Below are 21,007 nucleotides of genomic sequence, written 5' to 3'. Positions count from 1 at the left end.
TATCTGTTATTCTAATGGCAGTGGTGGTTCATGCTAAGCCTACTCAACCACTGTAACACTTCTAAAGGAACAGTGTCTTCCTGCCTGAGATTTGTTGTTGGAGGCATGGCAGGTTGTACTTCAGGCTTTAGTTTCCATAATCATGCCATCACTGGCTGGTGTGCAGAGCAGCTGTTGTTTTGTTCTCTTTTTTTTAATGTATTTCCATGTGGTGTATATTATGCTTCACCTTTTACTACATTTAGTGTACACTATTCAAAGAGTGAACATACTCAGACAAAATACATCCATATTTGAGTCGTGTATTGTCTTTGTTCATATGCCAAAGGCCTGGCCCTGTCTAACTGTATTGTGACTTCTGTCAACAATAAGCAGTTGGAGGAATTACAGTAAGTCCAAGACTTGAAGCCTGTTCATAGGATTGGGAGTAATTTGGGTTGGACTAGGGAGCTCAAGAGGTTTCTCTCTCTTTAATCTTCTGCTTAAAGGATGGACAGTTTGAGGTCAGATCGAGTTGCTCAGGGTTTTACTAAGTCTGGTTTTAGGTCTCCAAGGCTGGAGACTGCACAGCACTTCTGGGCAGCCCGTTCTGCTGCTCATCTGTTGTTAGAGTGAAAAAGTTTTGCCTTATGTCCAGTTGGAGTAACTGGATATTCCAGTATCTGCCTCTTGTTTTTTATCTTTCTGCTCTAAACTACTGTGAAGCATCTGGCTTGGTTTCTTTATGACTTTCTTGAAGGTATTGGAAGGTTACTCTTAGGCCCACATGCAAAAAAACCTCATTTCTGTGCTGAGCAAACACAGTTCACTTGATTTGATCAGGCTTTCCTTAGAGCATGGATGAAGGGATGTTTTCTTTGCCCCTAGTTTAGTATATTTTAATGCAGAATAATATGTTAATATAAAATTTTAATTTATTTATATTAGTTATTTTTCACTTTTATATTTTCCTGTGGACTAACTTTAAAGCACTTGTTTAAGCTGCAAGTGGTTAGCAAATTCCAACCTAAATTTCACTTTGGGTCTCATGTGAGTAATATCTCATACAGCATGACTAAGTACATTTTAAAGGGGGTCACAAACTTATTTTGACTTGTTTTCCTAGAAATTAAAGCGGCAAAAGCTTCTGAAACCTTGGAGCTTTTAAGTTGCTCTGCTCTAGTAGACTTGCAACTTTTTTAAAGTTACATTTGTCAATGAAATTTAATGGGGTTTAGGCGACACACAGGGTAAATTACCTTAATTCTAATATAAAATAATTACTTTGTATTTCTCTATTGGGTAGTCTTTTGGAACAGGAGGTTTTTTGATGAATTAAACAACATAGAATTATGGTGAAATAGCTTTGGCTGAGAGTGAAACCCTGATCTACTCCTACAAATGCCACCCTTGCAATCTCCTGTGAGCAGCACCTTGACACCCACACCCCTAAGGACAGCAGATGACTGTATTCAGACCTCTGCTACCACTATTCCACAGCTCTGCATTCCATAAAAGAGCTGCTTTTGGTTTAATATTATCTAGTACTTAAACATGGCTTTATAAATAATGCCTTCTATAACTCTGGGCCTGAGCAAAACCATTGCTTTGCCCTCTGAATAGACATGGGATGAGAATGGTATAGATCTTTGTACTTTTGGTTTTCTTGTCTAGGTGTGTAAAATGCTCTGAGAAGGAAATAAATATTGTGAGATGATTAAAGTACAGATTCTGTGGCTAGTTTTCTTTCAATACCAAAATAGATGGCCTGAATAAAATTAATACAAAAGCAAATAGTGTTTTCTAAAGGTAATTGTAGTTACAGCTTTTCTTTCCACCTTTTACGCTTAACTCTTAAGATCTTGAGCTTGACTTTTTATTTTTCCAGTGCAGTATATAAAATGTTAAGTGTGTTTTAAAATAGACTTTTCTTAAAATGGATACACAAGAAAAGGATTTTGTCTTTAGTATTTGGACCATTGTTTCATTTTCAACAAAGTCCTTGTGATAATGCTTTTCATATTTTCTTGACTACGGCAGCATTTTTTTGTTCTTGTTTCGTTTGGTCTCACTAATTGTTACTAATAAGCAAATTTATCTTCTGAACATTAAATGTTACCTTAATAATAATATGTTTAGGTCACTTACTTCGTTCACCTTTGATGTTTGAAACTTAAATGTCTCTTTAAATTTTACGGAGTTTTAATACAGCAAGTAATTTATTTTTTTTTTTGCTGTGCAATCAGTTTCCCAATTTCTGCCTTATTTAGTGTTATTGCCAAGAGAAGCTGGCAAATTTGGAGAGCTGTATTTTGACATATGTGAATTATCACTAGTTTGCAGATTGAAGTACAGAAAGTGTGGAGATTTGGGGTGAGTGGGAGGAGGAGTTGTGTTTTGGGCAGAGGGGTATTTTTTGAGGGTTTTTTTTTGTTTTTTGTTTTTCATTCCAAGTCTGGTAAAATTTCTATGCTTTCTCTCAGTGACATATACTTAAGTCATGCTTTATGCATCTTCACAACTCTCCAGTTTATCTTTCAAAAAAAAAACCACGCAAAATTTTGTGAAATTTGTTAGCAGTTTCTGCCTCTTCATGACAGTTTCAGAAGATAAAAACCTACAGTCACAGTTACAGACAATACTGTCTTAGTCTAAGTGCTGTTTTTTTTATTTTTCTGGGGAAAACTACTACTTTGTTTTACATCAAAGCTATTGCTCTACTAGAAAGTGGAATGTTCCAGAGTGAATGTTACCTTCAAATTCCTAGTTGGTAAACTCAGCCTTTCCATATTGCTTCGTGGTTTTCCACTGAATCTTTACATTTCAGTTTGGGTTGCTGAATAACTATGCCCATATCTGCAAGGAGTAGTCTGAATAAACTCGTATCTACACGAAGTAGTGTGTGTTGTCCAGTTGTCACCTGTAAGACTTAACTTTCTTTCACTTGAACAGATTCTGAGAGGGGACAGAGAAACATCTCACATATAAAAGCTGAATTCTGCAAGAATTTCAGAAATCTTTGTAGCTTTTTCGCTGAAAGTATCTAGCAGTATGCAGAATTTGCAGAGGAAATATTAGACCTAATCTGATTCTGATGTTACTACTATCTTATTCAAAATATACAGTGATACAGACACCATCAGTGGCTCTATTACAGTCACAACCTATTATGTAAGAATGATGTCAAGTTGCTAGTCTTTGCATGGAGTCCACAAAATTATTCACATTGATCCTATAATTAGGATACAAATTCACAGGATGTAACTCATTAGTATATCACCATGTTGAGCACATTAGCCTTTTACTAGTTTTACTTTTTACCCTTTGTTATCCCTGCCCAAGCATCTGTATCAAGGAGGTTTATATAAACTGTCAGATACAAAATATGACACTCAATGAACCATGCTTAAACTAGAAACTGGTTTTTTAGTGCTGATCTAGTTTCTTTCACAGGAATTAAAAAGTATCCTCAAGATAGCTAGTTCCCCAAGCTTACTATTATATATACATGCATATAGGCACATGTAATGCAAATATATTCAGAAAATCATCAGGTTTTCAATTGCTACTTGGAGAAAAAACTATCCTGGTCATTCTACTTGTTGACATGTTGACAATTCATTCTCACTGCATCAAATGGTCATGTAATTTTACAGGAGGTAGAGAAAAGGAGAAGAATTGAAGAAGCCTACAAAAATGCTGTGACAGAACTGAAGAAAAAGTCCCACTTCGGAGGGCCGGACTATGAGGTATGAATTCTGCTTTTGAAATTTTTTAAAATGCTATGACTTTTTATGGTGGGCTGACCCTGGGTGGACAACAAGTGCCCACCAAGTCGCTCTATCAGCTGACAGGGAGAGAGAATATGATAAAAGGCTTCTGGGTGGAGATAAGGATGCAGAGGTCTCACTCAGCAATTGCTGACACAGGCAAAACAGACTCAGCTTAGTTTACTACCAATCAAATCTCAAAAACACCCTTTTCCTGCTCCTCTGTTCTTCCTGTGTTTAACTTTACCTCCAGTTTCTGCTTCTTATCCTTCAGCTGTACAGAGGGAAAAGGAATGGGGGTTGTGGTTAGTTCATCCCACATTGTCTCTGCCACTCTTTCCTCCTCAGGGGGAGGACTCCTCACACTCCTCCCCTACCCCCGTGTGGGATACCTCCCACAGAAGGCAGTCCTCCATGAACTTCTCCAACATGACTCCTTCTGTGTGCTGCAGTTCTTCATTAATTGCTCCAGTGGGGGTCCCTCCCACTCAGCGCAGTCCTTAGGGAACAGAATGCTCCAGTGTAGGTCCCCCACAGGGTCACAAGTCTTGTCAGTGAACTTGCTCTAGTGTGGGTTCCTCTCTCCACAGGGCCAAAGGTCTTGCCCGTTATCTGGGGCTTCCCTCAGGGTCACAACCTCCTTTGGGTATATCCACCTGCTACAGCATGAGGCTTTCCACAGGCTGCAGGTGGATCTCTGATCCACTGCAGATGGACCTCCATGGGCTGCAGGGGCACAGCTGCCTCACCAAGGGCTGCACCATAGGCTGCAGGGCAATCTCTGCTCCAGCAGCAGGAGCATCTCTTCCTCCTCCTTCACTGATATCTACAGAGTTGTTTCTCACTCTGCTGTTCTCCAGATGCAGTTGCACAGGCTTTTTCCCCTCTTCTTATCCCAGAGCAGCTACCACTGTCACTGATGGGCTCAGCCTTGGCCAGCAGCAGGTGTGTCCTGGAGCTGGCTGACATTGGCTCTGCTGGATACGGAGGAAGCTCTGGAATTTTCTAACAGAAACCACCCCTGTAGCCCCCCCTAGCTGCCAAAACCTGGCCACACAAACCCAATACACTTGTAAAGATTGGGTTGTTTATCGAAGGGGAAAGTGGTGTTGCACAAGCCTGTGCAAGTGTGATTTACAAATGTGTTCATGCCACATTTACTTTTTCACCTTGAAAACTGAAACTGTATGGAGAATCTGAGTCCTTAATTTCTTGCAAGTGGAAATATATCTTTACATTCCATGTTCTGATGTTGTCTAAAGTGTGTTTCTTATAGATATATCTGTTGATTTTATTTTCTTCTACATTTGATACTGCTTATATGTACTCGTATTGTACGTATTGTACTCTTTATTTGTTCAGATGTAGAGATATGTAAAGCAAATATGAAAACCCTGACTGCAGAGGCAGTCCTAAAATCTGAAGTCTAACTTGAATTGATTTTTAGTTTGTCACTGCCACTTGAAATATGGTGTTGTCAAATTCAGTGATTTTAGGTTCCTTCTGTTAAATTGCATATTTCATTAGCATCCTCCTCAGTGAGATATTTAGTCTGATTCTGAGATGCTTAACCTACCTTTTGAAGATTAATCATAGAATGGCTTGAGTTGGCAGGGACCTTAAAGATCGTTTGGTTCCAACCCCCCCACCATGGCCAGGGACACATTTTCCACTAGACCAGGTTGCTCAGAGACCCATCCAGCCTGGCCTTGAACACTTACATGGATGAGGCATCCACAATAATAATGTAAGATAATGCACCTATAATGCAGTTTGCATAATTTTTACGAACTTGACTCTTTCATGTACATTAATCAAACATGTTTCTTCTTACAAGTCATAGCCTGAGAAATAATACTATACAGATATTTAAGATACTTGAGCTTAGATTATCTTTTATCACTGAGGCATGCACTGTAATATTAAAAAATGGATAGGAAGTTGGACTTTATCTACTTGGTTATGAACCCAGCTGCTTCTTCCAGGTATCTCTGTTGTAAAGTAGGGGTCTTTTAATTTGCTGGACCAGGTTGTTTTACAATACAGTAAAAGAAACAAACCTAATTTTATGAAATTACCATTTTAATTAGTAAACTGGAGTTTTTAATTGTTGACTCAGTTCTACCTGCTGTTTAGTGCTTAACTGGGCTTTCCAAGAATTTTCAATAGAGGTCCGCAGAATTTTCTCTTCTCTTGTTATATTTTGAGGAAATACCTGAAATTCAATGCCTTAAGGCACTGAAATACTTGGAAGGAGTCTAACTACACAAGTATGTTAATAGGTGTACTTCACTGACACACTGTAAGCATTTCAAGAGAACATATTTGTTAATGAAAACCTAAATTTGACGTCAAAGCATACTGATGCTATTACTCAGTTTCCTGGGTTTTTTTTCTTCTTTATACAACTATCCTTAACAGGTTTTCTGAGGATTTGTAATGTAAAAATATTGGTGAAAATGTTTGAGATCTATAGAAGAAACTTGCTTCCCTCAGTTATTTTTATATATGTGTATGTATATATATATATTTCTAATAATAAATTGAAGTGGAACTTTCATGTCTCCAGAATTTTTAACTACTTTTGTTTCTTATCCTCTAGGAGGGTCCTAATAGTCTGATTAATGAAGAAGAATTCTTTGATGCTGTTGAAGCTGCTCTTGATAGACAGGATAAAATGGAAGAACAGGTATTGATACTTGAAAAATACCTTAATGATGAGCACTTCACAAGAGACTTCTGTAACTTAAACTCAGTCTTGAGGTGCATCTTCCAAAACTGTAGATATTTTATTCTGACGCTGATCAGGAGATCAGTTTTACAATTAAATGTTGTTGCTTTATGCCAGTTTTGAGAAAGTGACTTCACAGATTGTATAGAGAAGGATAGTATGTGTTAAATTAATTTAATGTCTCTAGTTTATAATTCCTAAATAAGTGTTCTGTATGAAACTTACCTTTATACGTAACTGATGCCCTATCGAAATAAGAATATCGAACACTACATTTGCCTCCAAAACCTAAAATTTCTTTTTACTCTAGTGGTATATGAAATAGGAAAGACATAGTTCTGTTCGTGTTTGGTTTTATTCAAAAGTTCTGTGGGCTCTGGCTACTTCTCTAACTCATTTCTTGAATACGCTTCAGTGACAAGGATCAAAAAGGGATAAGATACATGTGAGGAAAGTATGTAGAATATTAGAAAGTATAGCAGTATATAAAATGAGGGGGAATAACAAAGTAGTGCTTTCTTTGTGTTAAACGCTTATATGCTTAGGAATATAGTGAATAACAAATACTTGAGATTTAAAAAACTTTCTAGTGGACATGTAGTAACTAACAAAGCTTACCTATGTTGGGGTCTCTTAGCAGAGAGTGTAAGTTTTTAGTGACTGTGATAGTACTACATGCATCCTTGATATGTTTTCCTTAACTAAGAAATGCACCTTGAAGTTTGGATGAATTCAGTCTTCAGGCCCACTCACTTAATGAGAATTCCAGCAGAATGACAGCTTCATTCCTGTCATGGACAGCATTAGTTCTTGTAGTCACTGTGTACATTAAGCATGACTCACTTTGTTTCACAGTCCACCCAATAGCAGCTGACTAATAATAATTAAACCTATGTTGTTGCAGTCCCAAAGTGAAAAGGTTAGATTACACTGGCCAACATCCTTACCTTCTGGAGATGCATATACTGCTGTGGGGACTCATCGATTTGTGCAAACGGTGAGATATTTTTCCTGATCTCCTCAGAATAATGGGCTGGTCTGTGGTGTTTCTGTATAATATTTTGTACAATAGATGAGGTTTTCAGGTGTTTCTAGTAACTTCCAATGGTCTAATCATTTTCAAATAAAGTAGCTGGAATTGAAGGACTTTTCTTTTTGTCTTGGCTTAAAAAATACTAATTTGAGTATCTGTTTAGAATACTCTTGATTTGTATTAAGCCTGTCAGTCAGACAATAAAGGAAAAATCCCAACTGGCTAAACCCAGTGTTTTCAAGATACCTTCACCCAAATTAATTGAATTGATTTTATTTAAAAACAATAAAAATAAAAATCTAGTCTTTTGCATCAAAATCAGTTGGCTGTTTTTTAGTGTTACTGGAAACACTACGCTCCTGTCAGGGCTACACTGGGAGCATAATATATAATAGGTGCATGAAATCAGCATTCACCACTGTGCTTGCTGCTTATGGTGCTTTTGTTTTCCTTTTCTTCATTATCTTGTGCTTGCAAGTTGGTACTGATCGCTCTGTTGTGCCTTTGTTCTGATTACTTGGTTTTTTCTTTGTCTGTCTCTGGTAGCCCTATAGTCGCTCTTCCTCCATGTCTTCCATTGATCTAGTCAGTGCCTCTGATGATGTTCACAGATTCAGCTCCCAGGTACTGTACTGATGTGTCAGGTGGGGGTTGCATATCTTTACTGTATTTCATCTTCTTCTCTAAAACCTGGGTTTTTTGTTACATCAATCACTGCTTGCTTTAAACTAGTACATTGAGACAAACAAAGGAGTTCTCTATTCCTATACTAAATGGTTGTCTTTCTTTACATCCAGCTTGCATGCATACCACTTGTGCAGAGGCCCAAATCTTGTAAAACCGTTTGATTTCTTTCAATAACTTTAAAAAAAATACCTACAATTTGAAATTTTTTTATTTCTAGTTATAATAAGGTAAAATAACACCTGCTTTATGTAGGCTGGAAATGGTCTTTCTTCATATTGAATGTTTTTTTGCGCTTTTAAAGTCAAAGGTTTGATTTTAATCTGAAACATTTGTTTGTAGTGACATTAATATGCTAAATATTATGGTTGACTATCACTGCTTTTTACCTCTTCAACTGGTTTGATTACTGAAAGGCCATAAAGTATGTTGACAAACAAGATCGTGGGTATGATAAATTTTACTGAGGAGTTTATATATCTATGTATTCGCTTATCCTTCAGAAAATACGTGTGACATCCTGAGTACGTCAGTGTAGCCACAGTGACGTGTTCCAGTGGTGTCCAAAATTTCTATAGGTGCTTGGTCTGAAGATCATAGTTTAGACTAGAATTAGGTAGGTGCATTCACATGAGGTTTTTTGGTCTCCAAAAATGTTGTTTGGGTATGGCATTTATGCTATTACTTTTCTTCTACTGTGGTCCTTATGCGATTATGAATATGGAGCTTTATTCTGGGATCTCTTATTTTGGAGGTTTTTTTAAATTGCTAACAAACACTCCAAAAAATCTTTTTTCAAATAGGAATGGATTTTTTTTGTTTGCTTCATTAGTGGAGCCTGGAATTTTACTACTTGCAGACCTTATTACCACCTTCATGAGCAGGACCTTAAAGATTTGTCTATTGGACTAAAATCTCAACATTTTTGCAGTCAGTTTATTTCTGAAATTTGAACTTAGCACAAGGAAAAAAGTACGCAAGTCCTCTTGCATATCACTGATAGGCTTATCTGCTGGTTCTCCAGTAGTTGAGTTAGTCTTTCAGGTTTTTTTTGGGAGGAGGGGATAATAAAGTCAGGGAGTAGTAAGTAATAGAAAGCAAGTTTGATTGCCAAGATAGGAACGGGTACTCTGTCAGGTTATGGGTATACAGGAAGGAAAACTCATAGTTGCTAAGATACACAGACATCGTCATTTTCACTTCTTATGCCTGTGATAACGTTTCTGTGTTCATATGATAAATCTAAATATCAGAGCAGTACTGTGACTGCAGAACTAATAATTTAAAAACAAATCTCATATGGACTAAGTCTTTATCACAATAATGCAAATTGTGATTATGTATCAACATCAAATGGGCTGGAGTCAAATTGCTCTTTTCAGCTGCTGCATGGATTTTACTACATGGAAATTACTACAGAGTACCTTTAAATGCAGTTTCAAGTTAATGGACTCACTGCAGAAAGAATGATCTTCATTTACGGAAAGCTACTATCCCCGCACACACCCCTATCCCCTATGTGTTTTCTCTAGAACAAATTTTTGCCAAACCAACAAGTCAGTACACCTGCTCTGGAGCTTCATTTCTAGTGAACAAGCAGGTGAAAGACAACAGAGAGCAAGATGAGAAAAGCAGCAAATCTTTTCATTACAACTGCTCTGGACTTCATTAATAAAAAATTGGCCTCTGGCCCCAGGCTGACAATTTGGCTTTTGGGAAGGCAGGCTAATATCTCAATTCTTAAAAAAATTATTTTTTTTCTAGAATTCATATGAATGGAGGGAATTTTGATATTGGGAAAAGGTCAAGTAGAAACTTGCAACCTTGTTTTTAAGACTGAGAAGTATAAATGTATTCTAATGGGAACTGGTTCTTCAGTGTGCCTCTAGAAAGGCATTGATTTGCCTCTGCCAGTTGAGTGCAAGGTCAGATCACTTTCTTAAAGAAATAGCAGCTTTTCTAATAGGTTGAGGTGTTCTGAGGCCCTTTGAAGTGAAGAACTTGCCACTTAATGTTCAGGCCAAGGCTGCATGGCATACATGTTACAGGTATTTTTGCAGACTATTCTGTAGCCTGCTAGGAACCCAGAGGTAATAGTGAACCTCTCCAGTGGGAGAGGGTCTGTGAATCTTGACTCTGTGCCTCTGAAATAGGTGCGAGTTTACAGACAGTGACCAGACTTCAGATTAAATACGGTTTGGGCAGATAGCATGCGCAAGGCAATTCTGTAGGTACTGCATTTCCTGGTGAAGCAGAAGTAAGAATCTGTTTAGATGGCACTCCTGTGGATGCCTCCTTCTCTTCTTTCCTTGCTATTTCCTTCATCCCTCTGCATTTAGTATAAAGCAAAAAGTAGCAAAAGAGAAAAATAAATGTATAAGAGATAGCTTTGTCCTTAATAAATGAAGAGGTGGGGGAGAAGAGGCACGGGGACCAGAAAGTGTGGCAAGCAAATGTTGGGAGCATGGTAAGGATTGCTTTCTGAAAGAAGTGTAATCTAGAAGTGTGATCTAGAAGTGTAATCTAGAAGTGTAATCTAATCTAATAAATTGAATTTTTAAATAGCCCACATTCTTACCTAATTGTCACTGTTTCACTGGATAAGAAAAACAGAAGAACTTTTTGAAGGAAAAACCTTCTAGTAACTGGCAGAAAAAGTTGATTTGTCCAAAAGCAGAAACAAAAATCTTGGGAGTGTTTTTTCACTGTAACTCAAAAACAAAACACCTAGAAAATCCTCCAAAACCTGAAGTGATAACTTTTCATTCTCTAAAGAAGTCTGTCATTAAACTGAGACAAACTAGAATTTCCATCTAATGGGTTTTATTTTGATGTTGCACTTTAAAGGTTTTGGCTTCATTCAGTTACCTATTTTCTTCCTGGTCTTAAGTGTATTGCCCATGGAGTACATAATACAAACAAAATTACTGCCTTAAATTAAAAGTAAATAACATCTTCCATAGAACTTCCATTCTATATCATATCACTGTTTATTAATTTTGCTTTCTACTTGTTTTACTATTTGCTCAAATATACGTTTTATATGTTGTTTTATTGCATACTAGACTTCATATTTTTGTAAGTTGTGCAAAAGCACTTTAAGGTTCAGGCTAATAATCCTGTGATTGGGAATTTCTTAGGCTAATCTTTGTGTTGGTGAATTAACTAACCTTTGCTTGTAATGCTTTTCCTTTTGAAAAAAAAAGGTATTTCTAGAAATTCAGGAAAATTGTGTGAATCACGTGGACTTGCTTGCTGTGACAAGTTTTAGTAGTCATTTAACTTTTTTCCACCTAAAAGATATTCGAATGTTTTCAATATTTGAAGCATTACACAGCAATGGATACTTTATAATTTTGTTTCCTTTTTTAATTGGGGCATTTGAAAGGGGGTGGGGAACCAAAGAAACAGAATAATGTAGTCTCTGTAGAATAATAGAGTCTCTATACCATCATAATCTTTTGAATGTAGGCATTTCTGTTCTTTTTTTTTGTCATAGCTGGCAACTGTGCAAAGATGCCATTGAAACAGAGCAGGCATGCTTTGCTCATGACTGTTTTCTTCACTGCTCTTCCAATATTACTTTTGATATGTATTCACTTTTTTAGAGCTTGTCAGTCTTCTTCCCCAACCCCCTGCCTTTGTTCAGCTTTTTAAATGCTCTTCAATGAATATCTTACAGTGCATTTTAATTCTATTTAGAGATAACTGAAATTCCTATATGCTGAAATAAAACTGTTTTAGGTAGAAGTAGTGAGATTTCACAGTTTAGAGGCACAAAGGAAGGATAGGAAGTGCCCACAAAGAATGAAGTTGGAAGTTAAATCAAGATTTTGGCTTTGTTTCTGAAGGCTAGCACTGTCTGCTTGTTCTTAACCTGTAATAGAAAGCTCTCAAATTGATCTCCTGCGCAGGAACTGAAGTATTGACTTCTGATTTCCAATGCTGTACAGTATCTGCACAAAAAGATGGAAGGAATGAGTTAAAAAGCCTTTTTTTTTTTTTTTTCCCTTTAAAGGTGGAAGAGATGGTGCAAAATCATATGACATATTCCTTGCAAGATGTAGGAGGAGATGCCAATTGGCAGCTAGTGGTAGAAGAAGGAGAAATGAAGGTAAACATTTGTTTAATTTGTGTAAGATGATATGCTGTGAAGACAGATACTTTCAGTCTGGTGGACTTGGCAGTGTTATGTTTACAGTTAGACTTAATGATCTTAAGAGTCTTTTCCAACCTAAATGATTCTGTGATTTTCTGCAACACTATCACTCAGCAAGTTAGGCTGTTGAAACTTCTCTCTGAGAATAGCATTGTTTAGATTGGGATTGGAGTCCACCAGATTTGTGGCTTCCAATATATTTATTCATACAAAATCCAGTGTAACTCTTGCAATAGCTTTGTCTTTGCAGATTACTTTCTCATTCCCTCCTGCTTAAAGCTTGGTATCAAAGTAATGTGTAAATTCAACGTACAAAAATATTAGAGTAGCAAGCTACTGTGTTGGCTGCTCTGCTGTGCTTATGAATCCTTGTGCATAGTGATAAATAAGGTAGCTTAATAATTTTTGGAGTAGGGATCCTTCAAGTGCTGGTATTTCAGTGTGAATTGCCATGTTAGAATGTCTGCAACAGTGGTTACCAGAGAACACTCTCATGGCAAATTCATGTGATAGTCGTCTGGGTAAGTGGGTTTGTTTTTGTTTGGGTTTTTTACTGATTAAATTTAAACAATTAAACACATGAACAGTTTTGACAATTTCTTTTCTACATTTCTTTCTTTCTGTTTGGCTGTAGGTATACAGAAGAGAGGTGGAAGAGAATGGAATAGTTCTAGATCCTTTGAAAGCAACGCATGCTGTTAAAGGGGTAACAGGGCATGAAGTTTGCCACTACTTCTGGAATGTCGATGTTCGTAATGACTGGGAAAGTAAGGAATTGGTTCTTCGACTTTGCATGTTTATCAGCAAAGATATTGTTGACCTAATGTATCTGTGATTGTTTACTGATGGATTTATTTTTTTTTCCCCTCTTCTTTTAGCAACAATTGAAAATTTTCATGTTGTGGAAAATCTAGCAGATAATGCAATCATCATTTACCAGACACATAAGGTAATAACATTTCATCCATATGCATACCTTACTGAGACAGTCCGAGGAATGTGTATTCCAATATTACTCTGAGTACTTTGCTGGCTTAACAACTTAAAATACTCTTCAGAACAACATTTCAGAAGAAGTTCTCTATTAAACTGCAACTTCATCAATTTTTCAAACTTGTCTTGAGAGCATAATCGGTTGTGTATGTGTCTGATAGAGTTTGTAATAACAAATGAGGACTGGTTTTAATCTCATAATTGTATTACTGCCAGCAAGAGTCATCTGAGGCAAACAGAAGCAGTAAATAAACACGTACTACAGGAAAGAATCCTATACCACTGTATCAGATGTTTTTTGCAAAAATACAAGCTACTGTTAACCACAGTTAGCTGACATACCACCTCATAATGCAAGGGTTTATAATTGTTGATACAACATTTGTTCTTGTATCTTCATTGTTTTTCCTTCCAAAATGGTTCTGCTGTCAATTAAAAAAAATGGTAATTTGAATTACAATCCAACAACTGTAACTTAAAAATTTTAAAAATGGATGGGAATGAAATATACAGATTCATCTTTTTTCTTGCATGTTTCTAGGTATTAGTATACTCAAATGTTCAAACGGGTATATTTCTTTGACCATTTTAACAGTAGCGTGATTAGGTTTAGACTACTTTAACAGAGGACTCATGATTGAGTAAGACATTGTGTAATCTGTATTGTATTCTGGTAAAAGCCAGAGTTTTATCCTATTGAGTGTCATGAAAGTCAGGAAAGCTTTTGTATATTTTCTTATTTTACCAGGCATTTTGTATCTCAGACTTTCTCTTGGATAATATCTGTTCGCCATATCTGTCTTACTGAAGAAGTAGCTTTTTGGAAATAATTGTTTTAAATATGTCTCTCCTCTTTTTTTCTCTCCAGAGGCATAAGTAAATGTAGATACATCGCTATATACTTAAGCGTTAGTTTAGTTTGTAGCTTACAAGTATTAACTAAAATGTAAACCTGAGGTTGAGGAAACAGGAAGGGAGCTGCCTCTTCCTGTTTTTCTACTGAAAAATTCATTGCAGCTTGGCTCCCTGCATTTCAAAGGCCATAAAGTTATACCTTAATTTTTTTGGCATGAAGTGTAGCCACACAACCTGAAGTTTCTGTTAACCTACTTATAACAGTATGTTTGTTTCAGTTTTGGAAATGAAATTACTGACTTGAAGAAACACTCAATGACATAACTGACCTGGTTTGTCTTGCTTGGTTTTTTTCCTTTAACTAAGGTTAATAAGTACTTAATTTGCAAACCTGGAAAAGCTTATATTCAGGTGTTTCTCTGCAGAGGGTGTGGCCAGCTTCTCAAAGGGATGTGCTGTATTTGTCTGCCATCAGAAAAATACCAGCATTTAGTGAAAATGATCCAGAAACATGGATTGTGTGCAATTTCTCTGTAGAACATGACAGTGCTCCTGTAAGTATTATTTTGATTCTATGAAGTTCTGCTTTTAAGGTGAAGTTTTTCTATTATGTGGTAATGCATTTGCAATATTAATGTGAGGGGAGATGGGGGGCTTATACAAAAATACAGCTAATTTAAACCAGGTGATACAATGACCTGATGAAGGCATTCTGAGCCAAAAGCTTTCTTGCCTTATCTCTCAGTGGGCAAATCTAAGGTGTTTCATCAGAATGGAAGCAAAATTTCTGGAGATGTGAAATAATTTTAAAGAACAGAGGTTATTTTATATGGATCCAAATTAATAACTCTTCAGTATTGTCAGATACAGGAGTAGGCTTGTATGAGTGTATATATGGTTAAGTCTCTATCTTATACAGTTTTGCCTTGGCTCTATCAGTAGCAATGATTGTTTTCTTTGGGTTGCTATGCCATAGCTTGCTGTCAAGGGAAAAGTTAACTGATATTTGTAAACTGATGCGTTATCCTTGAAATGTTCCTTTACTGATTTGTCACAATAATTGAAGTAATCCACTTGTGTTAAGCAAGCAGAAACTTGAAATTCAGGCATTTTAGTTTAATTCTTTCCCTATTCACCTTTTACCTTTCATTTTACTCACTTTCTTGCTACGTCCATGTAGTGCTAGAATGCAGACTTTATGAAACATGGTTTCCAGTGTCTTAGACGTCTTAGTCAATTAAAATGTTCGTGGTTAAGTATGCTGAAACAATTTTACTGTGAGGCTTACAATGTTTCATGTTTTTTGACAGCTGAACAATCGCTGTGTCCGTGCCAAAATCAATATTGCTATGATTTGTCAGACATTAGTAAGCCCACCAGAGGGGAACAAGGAAATAAGCAGGGACAACATCCTGTGCAAGATTACATATGTAGCTAATGGTAAGTTTAAAATTTTTCAGTATGACATTCATGATAGATGCCAGTTCTGGGGAGTTGAATACTGGCAAAAAAAAGACCATTGACGCAATTTTCTGTTAAATCTATATATAGCATCACACTTGTGGTCTTCACATTCAAAAAGTATCAAATTAATGTGCTACATGATGAATGGGATCATTCATTTTGTGGTGTTCTGGGAGCTCAGTCCTAAGTACACAACCTTGGGCTGGAGGAAGGTGAGCAGAAATGTTTGCAACTGGGATGAGCTGGCATAGCTTTTAGTGTCAGTAGTGGTGTGTTGTTTTTTTCATGTACTGCTGAAATTTTTTCTTCTCTCAGTTCATCTCATTAGGCTGAAAAGCTGCTGATAGTAAAGATACACTTCTCACCCTTGGTGCCAAGAATGAGCAAATACATTTTGTACGAAGATGCTTGCAACAGTATAATCTAGTCTACATTCTTTAATTACTTTTTTAGCTGATAGAATCCTTAATATTGACTGAAAAGTTGTCAAAGCCAAACTGTATTGTTGCTGTACCCAGTATTTACCAGTGTATTGTAGTATTGGAGGTGCATACTTAATAGCTATTCTCCTAGAGCTACAAAACACTTCAAGAGTAGCTCACCTTATTACTTTTTTAAAAAGTTTCACAGTTACTTAAAACATACATTTTCATTGCTAAATTCTGAACTATGATTATATGGTAACTTTTCAGCAACATAATTGCTGCATGAATTGAAGCATGATTCAGAATCAGTTCAAATTTTGTTTAAATGCTTTAAAATAATTTGTAAGGCATTGGCTATGTAGCAGTTCTGCAGAAAAATGCAGCAATTATTGAAAAGTTAAGATTGACTTATGTTTTTTTTTGAAGTAAAAAGTTACTCAAGTCTCTTTCTTTTGTTTCTTGGAAGCCCATAGAGAATGTCCTCTTCCATTTGGGCGTTTTCCCAAGACTCACAATACATCATGTTTACTGTTTTATAAATAGTGGCATCATAGACCTGGACTGAGCTTGAGTATTATGAGTAGAAAGTGCTACAGCACAAGCTTAGGGGCATAAAAAAAAAATCTGCTCATCTTTATTCTTTCCTGTTACTTTAGAGAGAGCTGAAGGAATAATGAACTTAAATTCTTTTCTAGCCTTTAATGGAGTTGCTTTATTTCAATGTCCTTCTTCCTGTTTACTTGTAGTGAACCCAGGAGGATGGGCACCAGCATCAGTGCTACGAGCAGTGGCTAAACGAGAGTATCCAAAGTTCTTGAAGCGTTTTACATCATACGTGCAAGAGAAAACAGCAGGAAAGCCTATTTTATTCTAGTATTAGCAGGTATATATGTTTTTTTTTCATTCTTGCTTTGCCATTTTAAATTTAAGGCCAAACAGAAGTATGCAATCTAGAAACGTCTTACCTGATTAGCATGAATTCAGTGCTTAGTTTTAGTATTCCTATGCAATATATACTTTTGTAAAACATTTGTGTAATTTGTGTGTATTATTAGTGTGAAAAATAAGGGCTGCGTAAGTTGGCAAGCAGTGTTTTTTGTAGACTTTTAATAGTTTGTCTTGCAAGTTTTTGCATACATGTCCAATTTATGTAGAAGTATGAAAGGATGAAGCATTGTTTTTTCTCAATTATCACAGCCATTTTACACTTTTTCTGAAAAAATACACACTGAAGTTTCTCTAGAGCCTCATGTGGTTTTTATATCTTAAATTCTACTTATAATTGCATATTTGGTAGATTATTACTACATTTCAAAGTATTCTTTTGTACTGACAGAATAGTTTTGATCTAGAATCTTTATTAATGGAACTTTTCTGACAGACCAACATGAATTACTAGAGTATTTATAAGGCTGTGACTTAAATTTTTAGCCTTTTTGATGAACCTGAGAAAGAAAAGGTATTTCCAGATGCTTCCTGAAGTCAATAGATATATTTTAATGGTATAGGTTATTGAGCTAATCTAAAATTGTTTTAGTATTTAGATGATGATATGACATTAGAAGAGGATTTCTTGATCACTAAGGGGTTTTCTGAGCCCCCTAGTGTTAAGTAAGGCTTAGCTTAACTTTTGTTAATGTATAACTTCCATGTCAAACCATGGAATTCCATTTAGGTGTTCTGTTGCTGCAGCATCATTTGGTTACATCTGAAAATGAGCCTTTATTGCTTTTTCTATGCATGACATAGCCCCCCCCCCTTTATTTTCGGGTTCTGTTTATTGTGTCAGACTCCAAAAGTTGTAGTCATTTCATCATTCTGTAATGGTTCACAATTTTAATCTCATGTTGTTAGAGAAGTAGTGTAGGTGAAGCATTAACAGCACAGCTGTCACGAGCCAACAGTTCACATGTGATCATAGCAGTTCTGGTGATCTTTAAAGTATTTAACAAGTTCATTTTTCTATTAGCATTCAAATTTTTCAGTGCTGTAGTTTTGTCTTTGCTTACCTGCAGCAATCAGAACAAGACTGAGTGAGCATTCCACGTTGGAGAAGTGACCATGCATAGAGCACTCCATGCTGGAACGAAGGATCTACAGTCTTTTTATGGCCTGAGTTCTAGGCTTTGTATACTGAAGTGAAGAAGTGTTGCAACACCATGAGGCTGAATATTTAAAAGTAGCTCTCTCCTGTTAACTTTTCTTGCTGAATCAGTGTGTAATTATAAATACATGTATTGATAACATGTATATGGCTCTACTTTTATTTGCTTGCTTTAGAAGAAGAGCATATACAACTTTGAATCACCAACATGGGTTACCACTTTAATTTTAAACAAGTTGCAGAATTTCACTGTCGGCCTTCCTAAGATACTTGTGCTGTTTTTGTGCATGTCTAAAAAGCACAAAAGACAAATGCACATATAGCATATTGTATGTGCTTTATATGCACAAAAATTTGTATGGTATTTTGGGGGAGTTTGGAGGAGGAGCTTCAGTAAAACGTAGGTGACTTGTTGATAGGTTTTGTTCTGCTTTGTATAATCACAGTTCATTGCTGCTGATTTCTATAATGAATCATCTTGTTACATAAAATGTCAGTTAATAACTGAGGGCTGTCAATATCTTTATGACTTTGCCTTTTCTATTGTCTTACTCTTATGAAGATCTTTAGTTCTGAAGGAGTAAGAGTGTGAAAAGCTTTATTTTTTCCAGATATCTTTATATTTCTATTGTATTTTTTAGTTATGTAATATGTGCCGCAGAATTTTTGTTATTGAACATGATCCAGAATTATCTAGAAAGATTCTGTATAAGAGGGCAAGAGACTCCCTGAAACCTAGAAGACATCTGTCCATGCTATATGTGGATTGCTTTCTTGCATGATATCCAGGGTTTTCCCAAACTGTGAGAAGGTACACTATAATATTTATTGAAGTCATTTGGATTACATAAGACAACATTCCCAGTCTACAATGAGGATGAGTACATTATTTTCAGATCCTGCATGTGTTTTCCTCATCTTAATAAAAGCTATTTTCATGTAGAAAATTATTTGCCTCTTGATCAAAGACCCATCAGAGCTATAAGAATGCATAGTTCTAACTGGAAAGTTCCCTTTGGCTGCTGTGACAATTTAAATGTCAGATGTTTGCCTAGCTTTGATTCTGGAGAGGCTGATCAGGAGAGGACTGTATCAGGCTAGTATTGACTTTGAGGTCTTTTCTCCATGTCCTGTAGTTGGAAGCTCTTCAGAGACTGCTCAGTGTTTCACTAACCTGTATATCTTGAGGAAAATAGTTTCAGACATTTTATTTTCAAAAGAAAGCTGAAAGTCTTATTTGATATAGTGTGCTAGGTGCCTGAAAAGAAATAGAATATAGTAACAATGAAGATTTGGTAAATGATTAAATGTGATCTGCACAGCGTTGAAAAACTTCTTTCTTCATCTTCTGTGTAGAGATGAAACCGTACCTAACACACGCATGCAGATTTCATGCTCCATAACACTTCCCTTTTTATTTGCCTTTCTCTAATGGTGTGCATGGAATATGCCTTATTACAGAGTTATTCTGTTAATTTGACTATGTAGAAAAGTGCCTATATGGTAATGTTAGTAAGGCAAATAAGATGAAAATTTGTACATGTTTACTATATCACTAGTGAGCATTTTATATACCAACTTTAAAAAAACAAATCTTATACCTCAAATGTACTTCATCTTTTTACAATCAACCAAGCAGTGGTATATTCCACCATAGACACTGATGGGAACTTTAAAAAAAAAATCCAAAATAGAAAGAGTTTAACTCCTTATTTGCCATTTCTGGTAATTGTTGGAACACGGGCAAGTTTATTAATTTAATTGGATAGCTTTATTTTACAAAGGTATGGAAAGTTTACAAAGCAGTGTATAAACTTATATCATTAGTTGCATTTGCACTAAATGTGGTGTACTTTTGCGATTTATTCTGTAAATAAAATTACACTACAGATACTATTTGTAAAGAAATGTTTTACTTTTAGATAAAGGCACTGGTACTTCACTGTAGCTAGCCCTGCCCAGAGCTGTAAGAGGCTTTTTAAAGAATTTAGAAGGAGTTGCATGACTGAGAAATCAGTATAAATTCACCTTTTTAAAAAAGAAGGAAGAAGGCCTCTCAGATTGTCCTTGTGAGTAGCTATTAGATCCTGTCTTCTGGAAGGGATTTTGCTTTTAGACAATTTGCCCTGTCTCTTGAGCCCATCCCTCTTTTCAGTCACTGTCACATATCTGTGCATTGTGAGTTCATTTCTTCCTGTTAATGGATCAGTAGAATTTATGCAGCTGTGGTGGTCTTTGCAGAAGCAGCTCCTGACTCTAGAATGAACCACTTTGAAAGGCTGAAAATGCAGCAGTCTTCTCCATCAGATATCATTCTCTGACTATCTGCATCTGTTTGGAGAATTTCAATGTTGCCAAACTAGATCTGAAGGGCATAATTTGATAGTACTTGTACTGGGAATGAAGATGAGACAGTCATTGTTATTCTGTCTGAGAACCTGAACATTTTTGACGAATTTATCTGTGAAAAAATGTGATGCACTTTGAAAAAAACCTTACCTTTTACTTAGTTGGGCTGAGCTGGCTTATCTGAAGTTGTGCAGATTCTCTTTAATCAGATTGTCCACCTGTATTTTTGTCAAGTTGTACAGATAATGCTGTATTTGAATTACCACTGTTTATTTACAGACTTAAAACATGAATCATATTTTTGAGTACCTTGAGTGTGTAGAGTTGTAACTGTTCTATAATAGCTTTATGATTCTAATCATAAGTTTTAAAAGTTAAAAGAAGTTGGCTCTTACATGTTACAATCACAAATTTAAAACCAGTATTTAAAAGTGAAAGGTATTAAAAATTATGAAGAAAAA

At 36.1% G+C, this 21,007-nt stretch overlaps 1 protein-coding gene across 4 annotated transcripts in view; it reads left to right on the top strand.

Annotated features, from left to right (window-relative positions):
* The window catches only part of CERT1 (ceramide transporter 1), a 78,724-nt gene extending 57,717 nt beyond the window's left edge, over positions 1-21,007 (top strand). For 3 of the 4 annotated variants that reach the window (XM_027710034.2, XM_027710036.2, XM_027710037.2), the window contains 11 exons: positions 3,636-3,728; positions 6,352-6,438; positions 7,385-7,477; positions 8,060-8,137; positions 12,216-12,311; positions 12,991-13,123; positions 13,235-13,305; positions 14,630-14,758; positions 15,515-15,644; positions 16,840-16,976; positions 18,109-21,007. In XM_027710034.2, coding sequence (XP_027565835.1) covers positions 3,636-3,728; positions 6,352-6,438; positions 7,385-7,477; positions 8,060-8,137; positions 12,216-12,311; positions 12,991-13,123; positions 13,235-13,305; positions 14,630-14,758; positions 15,515-15,644; positions 16,840-16,967 — 1,038 coding nt within the window. In that variant the 3' untranslated portion in view covers positions 16,968-16,976; positions 18,109-21,007. The remainder of the gene's footprint in view (positions 1-3,635; positions 3,729-6,351; positions 6,439-7,384; positions 7,478-8,059; positions 8,138-12,215; positions 12,312-12,990; positions 13,124-13,234; positions 13,306-14,629; positions 14,759-15,514; positions 15,645-16,839; positions 16,977-18,108) is intronic. The other variant, XM_027710035.2, reaches the window with a different exon arrangement.

Source organism: Pipra filicauda, unplaced genomic scaffold, assembly GCF_003945595.2.
Source record: "Pipra filicauda isolate LSUMZ 115617 unplaced genomic scaffold, ASM394559v2 scaffold35_size7292922_pilon, whole genome shotgun sequence".
NCBI lineage: Eukaryota > Metazoa > Chordata > Aves > Passeriformes > Pipridae > Pipra > Pipra filicauda.
The sequence above is the reverse complement of the archived record's forward strand: the minus strand, read 5'-3'. Positions and strand labels throughout refer to the sequence as shown.